Source organism: Miniopterus schreibersii (assembly GCF_964146895.1).
Source record: "Miniopterus schreibersii genome assembly, chromosome: 21".
Classification (NCBI taxonomy): Eukaryota; Metazoa; Chordata; class Mammalia; order Chiroptera; family Miniopteridae; genus Miniopterus; species Miniopterus schreibersii.
This window is the reverse complement of record NC_138123.1, coordinates 12,225,508-12,238,787: the sequence shown is the minus strand read 5'-3', so window position 1 is coordinate 12,238,787 and position 13,280 is coordinate 12,225,508. Positions and strand designations below refer to the sequence as shown.

The 13,280-nt window shown below is 54.8% G+C and overlaps 1 protein-coding gene across 1 annotated transcript in view; it reads right to left on the bottom strand.

The window, feature by feature from the left end:
- Positions 1–4,988, bottom strand: part of CAPN9 (calpain 9) — a gene marked incomplete at its 5' end in the record, with an annotated part of 33,473 nt that extends 28,485 nt beyond the window's left edge. Inside the window, one exon of the mRNA XM_081123978.1 lies at positions 4,776–4,988. Within this exon, the coding sequence (XP_080980104.1) occupies positions 4,776–4,988 (213 nt within the window). The remainder of the gene's footprint in view (positions 1–4,775) is intronic.
- Positions 4,989–13,280: the final 8,292 nt, after the last annotated feature.

Below are 13,280 nucleotides of genomic sequence, written 5' to 3'. Positions count from 1 at the left end.
ACACACCCGTGTGCTAAACATGTGTGGCTTGTGTAGGCATGTGGTGTATATGTGCCCACGTGTATGTCCCATTGTGGCAGGAGAGTCAGAAATTAAGGGAAATTCCTTGACAAGTGGAATAAGGGAAACTGAGACAAAATAATTAAACAAGGCCAAATAGTTTGGGCGATTTATAGGCAGCTAAGGAACCGCAAGGTTTTATCTTCCCCAACCAAGGACACTTCGGAGCAAATGATTTCCACTTTCCAGACTGTCCCGGAACAGAATGGCCCTGGTCCCTGTCTCTCTTCAAAGATGTTCTTTAAGAATGAAACTCACCAGAATACAACCCCTGACCCCTCTATACGCACATTTTGATGAATCGACATATTGAAGGACACACCTGGAAAGCTAACGAGTATTCTGTTAAGACCCTCTCCTGAGGCCAAAGAGAGATTAAAAAGCCTCAAGACAAAGGACATACAGGTACTCTTGACACAGCGAGCCCCACGCCTCGTATCTCTGCTGTCTTTCTCCTAAACTCTAAGGGACCCCGTGAGACTTGCAACCAGGGGAGCCCTGGGCAGCGGCAGCTCGTCCTGGGTTTACTCCCTGAACCAGCCTCCAAGGCCCCTTCTTCTCTGACTTTCTCTCTCCTGTTGTTCTTCTACCCTAAGCCCTTCCTTTGTTTCACTGTCTTCAGCTTTAATAAACATACTCTCAAAATCACCTGGACTTGTGCTGTGAAATCTTTCCTGCTCTAAGTCAAGAACCCACATAGTACTGGCCGCCCGAGGCAGATCTGCTCTGGGCCCAGGCCCCATCCAGTAACACCATGAGGTTTCCTGTGTACTCTGGGTGCCTGGCATTCGTGCCTGGGGGTCTTGGATACATGTGTGGGGCCCAGAAAAATGTTTGTTCCTATGAAATGCTGTTTGAGGGCTTGAGGACAAGGGTTACCTGAAACTACAGCTCTGGGACAGGAAGCTCAGAGGAGTCTTGACAAACCTGAGGTGACTGCAGCCTGCAGTGTGGGGACCCAGGTGGGAGGTGGGCCTGGGCACCACCGAGTGGTGTTCCTGGAGGACTGAGGACCCAGCGTCCTGGTCCTGAAATGTTAGCTCTCAGGGCCTGTGCTGTTCACGCTGTACACTCTGAAGGGCTCAGTCCAACACACAGACTTTTCTAGGAGTAATTAATTAAAAAGGGAAAAGCCACATTCTAACACGGTGGGAGAGGCGGGGCCCTGCTCTCGATAGCTGTGTGCTGATCGTGGCATGTCCCAGAGCTGTGGAGGTGGGGACACGAGGTGTCTCAGAGCAGCTGCCAGCCTCCGGGGGAGAGCCCACTGTGCACGGAGGCCATGGCCACTTGCCACAGTACACTCGGGCTGCCAGGAGGCCGGCAGGGGCATTGAGGGTCGGGCGGTGCCTTCAGGGACCAGATGTCCTGGGTGTGAGCTGAGAAGTGGGGGAGGGAATGGCATGGGAGAAAGCAGATGGTTTTAGGCAGACAGGGAGGCAGGGGAAAGTCGAGGCCCACACGCTTGTGAGCTGAGGAAGTCAGGCTGCAGGCCCAGGATGCAAGCCGCTGGTAGACTGCACCCACCCTGTGGCTGTCTCCCATTTCAGGCTGGGAGCCCCGCCCCCCCCCTTCAGGCTAGGAGATCCCCTCCCACACCAGCTCCAACTCATTTCGACTCTCAGACCCTCCCTCAAGGTCTGGTGCAGACCACCCTGGGGTGAGGTCACATTCTCCCCAAGTTGAGCCTGTCACCCCACCCCCATGCCAGGTCCCAGGACATCCATCTCAGTCACCTGGGCTCCCTGGAGGGCAAGGCTGGTTGCCTCCCGTGATGTCCCCTTGACTTTCCTGATTCTGGCTGCTCTTGGGTGCCACTCCCCTGACCCCAAGCTCAGCTGTGTTTGACAAGAAGGGAGGGCCTGGGAGGGCACCCGCCCCAGCCTCTCACTGGGCAGCTCACAGTTGCTGCGGGAAGAGAGGTGCTGAGCAGAAATGCAGACACAGAGGCCACAGAGGCCTTGGGGGTCACTGGAAACTGATCATTTCCCTGCCGCCCCTTCTGCCCCCAAACCTGGAGCTCAGTACTGTAAGGGGAACCTCAGCCCCCACCCCCGCAGCTTGTCCCAGATCCCCCAGAAGTCTGTAAGATACAATGCAAAGCCCGAGCCTCCCCACCCCCATTTCCCGTGGCAATGAACTGTGGGTGTCAGCTTTGATCTCGGAGGAATTCCAGTTTTGGCAAAGAGAAGGTGACTGTAGGTTGCAGGTTTAGGCTCGAAGGCAGGGCTGGCGGTGTGGAATAAAAGGACGGGGCGCCCTCGGGTGGGAAGAGGCTGGTGTGTGTTTACAGACACAGGGGTCCTGTCACACATACACCCCCCAGAACACTCCCAGGGACAGTCCCAGCTCCAGCGCGCCCCATGCTGATGCCTTCACGGGGCCACCCCACAACCCACAGCTCCTTCCCCCAGTTCTGCCCCTTCCTTGCCACAGCGTGGATCCCAAGAGCACCCCTGAGAAAAAGATCAGCGTCCCACAGGCTGATCTCGTCTGGGGCCAGAGAGAAGGTCCTTTGGCTGCTGTCAGGGAGGTGGAGGTGGCGTTTCCACCTGAAGGAAAGGGGGGCAGAGGGCAGGGCAGGGCTCCCAGAGGTGGGCTCACCCCGAGCCGGCTCCGCCAGCAACCACGCTGGGCTTTCGTGGCAGCGAGGTGTCCCCACTCCGTCCGTGTGTCAGGGAGCGCAGGGGCCCATGCTCCGGAGGCAGCCAGCAGGGCCCAGCCCTGGCGCTGCGGGGTCCGGGCCCTGTGTGGCATTAGCCTCGAGGCTCCGGTCGCTTCTTCGGCAGGTCGGGGACAGGCTGACGCCCCGCTTTCAGCGCTGCTTGAGAGCAGGTGAGATCATCCTGGGCAACAGCGAATGTTGCCCTGGCCGTAGTAACTGTTGGCTGTTGCCATAGGAACTACCTATTGGTTGTTGCCATAGTAACTGTTGGCTGTTGCCATCATTTTGAATGTGCCACATGGTGCGTGCAGCTGAGGGCACAGTGGGGGTCGGAGGAACAAGCTTCTGCTCACAGACCCCGGCTCTGGGGCAGCTCAGGGGCAGCTGCACAAACTAAACAGCATCGGTGCTGAAACAGGGACCCCCGGGGTGCTCGGGGTGCACACAGCTCCACAGGGAGCCACTGAGCAGGAGTCCGAGTTTCCCAGCAGAGAAGGGACTCCCAGGCCAATGGAGGGGCAGGGATGCTGTGGGAGCAGCGACCGTGAGACTGGGGCACGGGGTGCGAGGGCTCAGGGTACGAGGGCAGCAGGGGGAGGGGAGCCCTGCCTCACCCCGAGGCACTGCTGAGCCCCTGAGGGTGCTGGGTGGGGTGAGCCCTGGAGGAGGGGGGGGTAGGTAGGACCAGAGGCAGGGAGACCAGTTAGGAGGGAAGGAAGCTACTGGAATTTCTCAGAAGGAAGGCTCAGCTATCCCATGATAGCCTTGTCGGACCCAGGGAAACACTAGAGAATCAGAGGCAGCTTACACGGAACCAGGCAGGATGGCATGTAAGTGAGCATACGAACATATACACACATGCAAGTGCACACACACATACACACACACACACACACACACAGGAAACAGCAATAAAGAGCTCACACTGCATCAGTGACAGTGTGTGTGCACTTTGGGCTGGGCCCTGGGGGCCCAGAGGTTTTTGCGTAAAACATCAACATTATTTGAAGGTAGGGAGACAGGGAGGCGTAAGATGAGGCTCAGAGCTGATGATGAAGCTGAAGGCGATGATGACCGCGCCAGTGAGAGTAACAGCGATAAGCGCCTGCATCCATTGGAAACGTCTGTGTGCTGGACTTGGGATCCACACTGGTCATTACTGACCCACTTGACAGATGAGGAGACTGAGGCTCGGGGCAGTTAAGTGACAGACGTGACCACAGTCATAGGACGCACTAGTGACAGAGTGGGACCAGCACTCAGGTCTCACCTTTAGGTCCATCGCTCTTTGCTCCCTCCTCTTTGCCCACAGCGACCTGTCCCCATAGGAGCCGCTCCCAGGCCCGTATCCACCCCGAGGGAATGAGAGCCAGTGCTGCCCGGGCAGAGGTCAGGCCCTGACTAATCCGGCAAATATTGACTCCCTGTCCCAGGCACCAGCTGGCGGCCCTAGGGACCTGCAGCCTGTTGGGTGGGGTGGCGTGGAGGATGGAGCCTTCTGGGAAGGGAGACTCCTGGGTTGGGGAGAGAACCGTGCTTGGTGGCATTCCCTCCATCACACTTGCACTGAGCACCTGCTGAGAGTGTCCATCCCTCTGAGCATGCAGGTGAAGCCTGGCCAGAAGCCACTGAGCACTTTCCATGGGTCACCTAAGAGTCAGCACCCACTGGGGGGTTCTGAATGGCCTCCCACCACCTCTGCAGGTTTGCCTTGGGCTCCAGTAGGACATGCCTCCTGAGATTGTCCTAGAGAAAGTTTTGACCCTGCTCGCTCACTGCCTCCTGACATGACCCTCTGACTCCAGTCCAGCTTTGGTGGGAGTCAGAGAGCTGGGGTTGGGGCCCAGCCAGACGCCCTGGGTACCACTTCCCTGCATCCCCCACTTGCGGGTGTGTGTCCCCTGCAGGTCATTTCTGCCCTCGAACTGCACAGCTTCTCCACAGTAGCCTCAGCAGGTGCGCCCAAGTCAGGTGTGCACAGCCCACCCTCCAGGCCCTCCTGTCCCCGGAGCTGCACCCCCTGGCACTTCACCCCTTTCGCTGCACTCACCCCGGGCCGTTTCCACACGAAGGGGATCTGGGGCCTCTCGCTGTAGAAGAGAGAAGAGCTGTTGGCTGGGAAGTCGGGGTCCTCAAACAGAAGGCCCTTCTGCAGGCACTCCTGCCTCAGCTGCTCGAAGTTCTGGCCTGAGGAGTGGGTGCTGCGGGCGTCCCTGGGGGCCAGGTGCTCCTGGGGCCCTGGGGCCCGGTAGAGGTAAGGCATGATGCTCCCCGGCCAGCGGGCTCAGGTCGGTGACGGATGAGGAGGAGGCGATGCAAGTGCCAGTCAAGAAGGAGCCACTGAGGGGCACCTGGGCTGAGCGGCCCCAGAGCTCTACCTATTTGCCTGGGAACCTCCCTGTAGACTGAGATGGGACACACCCTGACGGCAAACTGTAGAGAGAGCCCTCTGCCCTCCCAGGGCTCCTGCAGACCCACAGGGAGCTGGGAGGCTGGGCCAGTTCCAAGCAGAGGCAGAACCCTCTGCCTAAGGCACTGGGGAGCCCCAGTGGGAAGAAGGGATTATTTTATGGGGAAAGAGAGCAAGACCCACCCTAGTCCAGGAGGTGGCAGCCACGACTGGTTTTGTCCTAAGCCAGAGGATGGCAGTTTTGCAGTTGGGGCTTAGTAATAGTATATATTACAGGGACACAGCTCTCTTACAGGCTGTCCTGTTTTGATTTAGAGGAGGGGTCGGCAGACTTTTTCTGTAAAGAGCCAGATAGTAAATATTTCCAGCTTTGTGGGCCTTAGGGTCTTTGTTGCAGCGACTCGGCTCTGTGCTTGTGGTGTGAAAGCAGGGCTGGGTGCTCTGCGCACGAAGGAGGGTGACTGTGGGCCCACAGGGCCGGATTTGGGCCAGAGCAGTTTGGTGACTCTGACCCCTGGTACGGGTGAACTCAGAAGACGTCAGCACCTCCTCCTGGGTGCAGAGGCCTCTCTCCTCCAACGTTCCTGGCAGCTGGCCTTGGGAAACATTGCAAAAAACAGACTTCGTATTAATCAAATTCCTGTCCTGTAAAACTCTGCAAATAAGATCTCACATTGAGAAGAAATCACATTTGGAGAGCGGAGGCAGTTTAATAAAGGTGTTAGCTGGTGTTCTAGGTACTCCGAGTGATTTCCATGCGATTCTCTGACTAGTGCAGTGGGCGTTGGGAGGCCAGCGGCCTGAGTGAGTGGCTGCAGTTAAAAGTCTGTGATGGATTTTTTACGTGACCTCCCGTCCCCAGGATATTCACTTAGTTCCACACACTCCTGTCCAGTGGGTCCTGCCTATTGGTTTACACGGAAGGTGTAGATATTGGAGCTGGTGACATCTGGGTGGACTCCCAGTTTCGCCTGGGTGACATTGGGCCAGGCCCAGCTGTGTCCGTGTCCTCGGTGTGAGTTAGGACACTGGGGCCTCCGAGGGCTGCGGCGGGAACAAAGCAGCTCACAGAGTCCCACCTGCAGGGTCCCGAGCTGCTGAGCCTCGTCTGCCACCACTTAAAGGCTCTCTTGTTCTGTCTCTTTGCACAACACCGGGTGGGACAAGGTAAGTTTACACTTGTGAGTACGCAAAACACAGAGTCTATTCTTGTATTGTTATTTATTAATTTTTGTATTATTTTTCCATATGAACAACTATAAACCTACTTGTGCCCCACCCTGTACAGGATTGTCTGCTAGAAATGATGGAGCTGCCATCATCCCGTGTCCCCCACCCTGTTGGAGAGTTGTTTCCAAGTGATTAAGGAGGACAGCCAGGGAGACAGGTAGGAAGACGAGGTGAGTGCCATACATTTCTGGTGACAACTGTCAGAGAATGATCACCAGCCCAGATTTCTCAGCATTTCCCCTTCAAATGCCCAGTGATGGGAAAGGACATTGATGTGAAACTCAGCACTGTGGGGTTTACTGAATGCTGGACCCTCCCCAGCTCCAGGCATTTCTGTCTTAGTCAAGCCCATTGGGAACCTTTCCAGGCCCTCAGGGGGCCTATGTTTCCCCCTGGATCTGTCCTATGGGCTGGAAGGACCAGTTTTTCTATTTAAATCCTACTTTAGTTACTAGGTAATCAGAGGGCTGCTTTGTCATTTGTTTGTCTAAAGCAGAAATGCCTCCGAGTGGGAAACACACAAGTTTATTTTGCACCCTTGCTCCCTAGGACCATTGTCCCAGTGTGGAGACCAGGAAGGCTGCTGGGACCCTGCCTGAGCCTGGCCACCTGCCCCTCCAGGTCTGCAGGAAGGAGTGCAGGTCTCCGGTGTCACCACCTGGTCAGCCTTCAAGACACCCTCCCCAAGTCCTGTTTCTTAGGAAGTGACCCCAGCTTGGGACCCAGGGCACTCAGTGCTGACCTGTCAAGCAGGTCTGATTGCCTTGGGCTTAGAACCGCCTCCTGGAGTTTCAGGGTGTCCACCCTGCCCCCCAGCCTGGAGGAGGAGCTCATTGAACCAACGCCCTAGGAAAGCAGACGCTGACCTGAGTCTCTGTTTAATTCCCCAAACCGTCGCTTCTTCTCACAATGGAAAATGGGTAGAGGGACTTCAGCCACACCATTCAGAGGCCTGGAGGGCTGCAGATCTCGTCCATGCAGCCCCTCCGGCACTGGGAAGGCCTGTGGGTTTGCTCAAGGAGCCGTGTGCATTTCTTGTTATAAGCTCTGTCTGCTTGTCACCAGCCTGGAGACATGAGCGGCTCACCATTCATCATTTTAGCTGCATTTTCCTCCCCTAAACAGAGCAGCCCACGAAAGTGAATTCTGCATTAGCTGACCCGTTCCCTGGGCTCTGGGGCCTTCCAGTTCTTTCTCTCTCTTCCATTCCCTTGGCCCACGGCGAATGCCTTTGTCCAGAGAAGTGGCTGTGTAAGCTGCAAGCCAAACGTGTCGTCTTTCTGGGCAGTGAGGTTTGAGAATCACTCCTGGGTAGGTCAGGGATGTCTCCTGCAAAACCCAAGGACAAACGCTCTGAGCCTTCACCTGGTGTGGACACTTCGTCCTAGGACTCGGGTGGGCTCCCCCTTAGAGCAGGGCAGGCTCCTCACCAGGGCTGCAAAACACACTGGCTCCCGCCCTTAAGACAGGAGCTAGTTTTGCAGCTCCGAGCCTGGCGTCACCGAAGTTAGGCTCCTAGTGTCCCCCTGGGCCCGGGAGACAGGGTGGTGCCTCCCTTCATGTTTATATTTTGAAATAAAGAGAAAGTATTTGCAGTGATACGTTTTCTAAGGCTGGTGCTCTAAGCAAAAGGCTGGGAGGGGGTTCTTTTCTTCTTCCATTTTCAACAGGGAGAGTGAAGCCTCCTTTTTTAATTCGAATGTGTCCCTGTAGGGCCCGCTGTCAGTTGGAGGCGCGAGCTGGGAGCACAGAGGAGCAGTTGCCACCGGAGACTGCTGGGGTGCCATCAGGCTCTGGTGACAGTGAGAGAGTGGCACCGGGAGGCCCGTGGGGAGCCCGGAGAGGTGGGTGCTGGGGGAACAGTGCAGGCAGAGCGCAGGCCCCAGGCCCGCGTGGGGCGCGGCTGCCTTGCCTTTCCCACGGCTGTTAGCCTGTGACCCCTTTCCCCAGCCCACGCAGAAAACCCGCCGCGGAGCAGCGGCGCTGTCGGGACTGACCGCAGCTCATGCTCCGCGGGCCAGGCTCTGCGGCAAACCCTCGCGTGGACCAAGTCGCCGAGTCCTTGCAACAACGGATTCGGCTACTGGGGATTGCGGGGAACATAAGAATGTGCCGGAGATGAGCCTGACCTTGATTAAAGAGAATATGTTTAAAGACGAATGCCTGTGCCGCCCTGGCCGGTGCGGCTCAGTGGTTAGAGCGCCGGTCAAGGGCATGCATGTACCTGGGTTGCAGGTTCAATCCCTGCCCCCTGGTCGGGGGCTGTGCAGGAGGCAACCAGTCGATGTGTCTCTCTCACATCAATGTCTCTCTCTCTCTCTCTCTCTCTCTCCCTCTCTCTCTCTCTTTCCCCCTTCCATCGCCATGTGGGTAAATGTCGCCTCTCCAGCCTGAAGTAAGAGCCCCGAGGGCTGGACAACTTCTTATACTCTACGTCTCCAAGCACAGCTAGGTTGGGCCTTCTGTGGGGTAGGTGCTCAATAATTATTCACAAAAGATGAGACTTACTGGTGCCTGAGAAGCAGATAAAACGTGTGGTTTCCTACTCGGGCGTGGCGTCTTTTGGGGGTAGAACTTTGAACCTCAGACGTCCTCCTGAGGTATTTACTTAGAGTTTCTATTTCTTCTTGAGCCTGTATTGATTGTTCAGATTAACCTAGAGAACAACCATGTCACTCATGTCCCCTGAAGTGTGACATGTCGCTCATGTCACACTTCACGGCACAGAGCTGTATGTGGTCCACTCTCTCGGCTCCCCAGGCTCCTCTGTAACTGAGGTCTGTTTCCACATGCTCAGTAAATATTCATTGACAGTTCGATGGATGGTTCAGGTTATGATCCTGGACTAGCCCAGCGAGTGTGGTTGGACATTTGCGCCCTGGGGAAGAATCTGGGATTCACAGTGGGATGCTTGGTGTTAGGAGACCGCCTCTCTGCCTGGGGCTGGGAGGCCACCCAAACGGGTTCAGGAATGAGAAGCCGTCCTGGCACCAGGCTTCCCTGACATCTCGAGCAGGGAGCTGCAACCTGTTGCGTTTTTCTCTTGCCTCAAATCTTTAGGAGGAGGAGAGAGAGAGAGTCCTTCTGGGCTTAAGGGTCATACATGAGCACCACTGGTGGGATTTTAGGGCTCTCCAAGGGCCACTGGGGTGCCAATTTCATGGGGCCTTACCAGAAAGTCCCACCATTTATCACCCACAAGGTCGAGAATGGAGATAGGAATCTTAACTACAGAAAGTCAGCATTGATGACCATCTAGGAGAGGGAGCAGAGAGGACTTCCAGATTCTTCACACATCGTTACTTGGGTGGTCCAGGGTTGGAAAACTTTTTGAGATCAAAGAATTGGTATGAATTGGAAAGACAGGGCTCGGTAAACATGGAGGCTGGGTTCCCTCCGTGAGGCCCTGTTGAGGGGGGTGGGGGATGAGACATGCCTGAAGACAGGAGGAAGAGTGAGGTGACTGACCCTGGGGGTCATCAGGAGCTTTATGGTTCAGTTTGAAGACTGTACGCAGGTGGCTTTTGGTTGAATTATGGAACAAGGCTGTTTGGAAAGGATGCTCGAAGAGACTCATTCACCCATCAGACTCCCTGTTGTTGATTAAGGATACAATAAAGTAATACAAGAAGTCAGTCGAGCTAAATGTTTTCATTTTGTTTTGTGGTTTTGAAATATTCTAAGAGCAAACCAAGTAGAGCCCTCTCCCACCTTGGCTACTAGTGTCACATCTTAGGCCAAATCCCTATGTTGAGTTAATTTCACTCTTTGTAACTGAGCCGTTTTTAAGACAGCTGGTCACTCTCTTTGTTACGATGAGCAAAGCAACTGTGGCAGGTCTTTCTCCCACGGATGTTCAGAGAGTTATTTAGCTCTGTCCACAATGACTGGCAGGAGGCTCCAGCGGTGACTGAGGAACCCCGACCTCCACTGTGTGGGGCTCTGGGTGGCAGACTTTCCCCACAGTCCTACCATGACCGGCCTCCCTGCTGTACTCTGAATCCTCCTGTCCCCCTCGTTTGCAGTAGGAAGGCACTAATATTTTCTTTTCCTAAATTTTTTTGCAATATTTTCCATAGAGGAAGAACTGATCATTAAATAAATATTTTTTTTCTAGAGCTCAGTTTTTGCAAGAGGTAGCTCCTCTGGCCCACTAGGACAACACGTCTATCATTACAACTACAGAGCTTCTTTAGAAAAAGTATGACAACATTTTCCCATTGGGACAGCAGTTCCTTATCTAAACTCACTAACTGGTGAGCGGAACTGTCCACTGTAGACTTTTCCCAACTACAATCGACAAAACAAACATGGAGTTCGGCCGCACTGGGGCCACGGTGTAAACGCAAGACAGTCTCAGTGGAGAAGTGGATTTGGAAATTGTGCATTCTGTATCTGATTTACAACAAAGAAACGGTGCCCAGGCCTGTCCAGGGTCATCCCTGAACTAGGAAAAACCCCACAAAACAAACTGAGGACACTTGAGAATGTGCGCATGGCTTGCTGCATCCGCATCGGCAGCCACCACCTCCCTCAGCCGAGGCCACCACAGCAGTCCTCAGGGCTCCACCCAGGGTGGCCCGTGATGTCTAAAAGAGCTAAAAGTGGGGAGCAGATTCTTCCTAGTGACTGGGGGTGCTGGGACTATTTTGTTTCATTTACCAGGAGTGTAAAGCCCAGGTGAGCTAACTGAGAGTGCTGTTTATTAGAAAGAAATGGGCTTTTCATAAGAAGTCCATTTTATGAATGGAACACACACCCCCGGGGAACTGTTCCATCTCTGGGCACATATGAGCAGCGATGGGGACTCAGAAGTGGTGGACAGTGACCTCATCAGAAACAACAGGACAGCGAGCTCCTCCTGCTCCCTAATTCCAGCAAGTGATGCGTTTCGCAGTCACATGTCCCACCCCAGGCGTGTTCATGGGGGACAGTCCTGAGCCAGGCAGGAAGCAGTCCCTGTGAAAAGACAAGTTTTGTCCTAGAAGCAAAAATGAAAAGCCAGTTCCTGTGTATACTCCAAGTCTGATTGCGTCACGTGCATAAATAAAGCATCTGCTGCCGTCCCTGTTTGTCTTGGTTTTGCTTTACAGTGGGGGAGTTTGTGTGTGTTTGTCCTGTGACGGCTGGCTGGGCAGGAGGTGAGAAGCCCGTTTGGTTAGACCGAGCCTCGTCTCAGCACCCACAGAGGGGATGTGGCCTTCAGGGGTCATCAGTCCAAAGGGCACCCCTGACCGATACATCGCCTCCGCTCACTCTGCAGACTGCCACGGCTGGTTCCTGGATCCAGTTCTGAGCACGGCTGTCTCCGTTTCTTTCTTGGTTCTTTCTTTGGTCTTTAGACCCTTCGGTGCTCAAGCCAACGCTCTAACCGCTGAGCCTCAGTTTCCATGGTCTTTATTTAGGGAAACTGTCCCTAACCGCCCACCATGGACGAACACACAAGCAGTAGCCCCTGTTGGAATGAAAACTGTCCTAAATCTGAACTAGGTCAAAAGGCTGTGGTCTGTTTGAGTGGCTACCCCTTCTGGGAATAATTTCCATTCTTGATTAAATGCTCTAGCAATTTTCTGATTTATTCTAATGAGTTTAAAAGCCTCTCATAAAAAATCCGCCCAGCTGATGGCCAGCCTTGGGAGTTGATTAGGGGCCTTTCACCAATCTCTAAAACATTTAAGAAGCTGTCTTTTGTTGTGTCCGACCTAACAATGGTCATTTTCTTGTTTTCCCAGTACCATGCCATTATCAAGAGAGAGATTTCTGTCTTAGCTTAGGGAGTCTCCCCCACCTTGGGACCCGTTAGAAGGAACTCTGACCTGCGCTGTAATCCCTGAAAAGCTGCTTTCAAATACAGCACAGGATGTGTAAATGTGTGACAGGCACTCAGGCCGGAGGGATTGCGAGAAGAGGTGACTTACTGAAGGACACGGATCACAGGACACGGATAGTGGACCAGGCAAGGGTGACCTGGGTCTAGGGTGGGGGTGGGAATGGCAGAGGCTGGAGGATGGAGAACCTTTGATCTGAGGACCCCAGGGAGACAGGGACCAGCCTGCCCAGGGAGGGAGGAGTTGGTCTGGGAGAGAACCTGTAAGGCCCCAGTGGGATGATGTGAGGGGTCGGGCCCAGTGAAGTGAGGAGAGCAGAGGAAGGAACTGGGGGGAGAGGCTGGGAGCCCCATGCATCTGGGTCAGCCACCCAGGGCAGCTGGCACGGGCATGGGGGTGGTAATGATTCCTCAAGAATGTTTGGGTGGAGACATCTCCACTCCAGTGGCTTTAAGCCTTTATGTCATTCAGCCCCAAAGACCTCTTTCCGATCCTAACTTCTCACTTCTCAAAATGACACCCCTGGCTCTGGAAAACCATCTCGCCCCCCTGCCCAGGCTGCTTCCTCATTCCCCATCTCTCTAGGTTCCCCTCGTATCTCCTCTCCCCATTTCTAAGTCTCCCCAGGTAAAACGTCTCCACCCAGGGCCGTGAGTTAGACTCGATGGATTTGCCTCCCTCACCTGTGTGCAGCCCAGACTCCCCCTGACCATCGGAACCGTCCCCCCGAGTCTTCACCGCTGGGTTCCACCAGAGGTTTCGAAAGACCGTCCACAACCCAGCTCCATGCTTTCCTTCCCCAAAGCTCTTGGTTAATGGTTCCATCACTGTCTCGGTCGCCTGACTTGGGGACCTTTCTCCGTCTTTCATCCAGCCTTCCTGTCACAGTGTCGTTATCAGAGTAAGTTTTTAAAAGCCCTGCTCAGGCATCTTCAATCCCTCCCTTTCGTGGCCCCGGCTTTGACCTCCAAGCGTGGTGTTCAGGCTCCAACCAGGGTCTCTCCTCTCTACGCCACTCACTTCACGTGTCCCCGTTGGGGTGACAAGTAAGTCTCATCGTGTGTGTAAACCCCAATTCCTGGAGAGT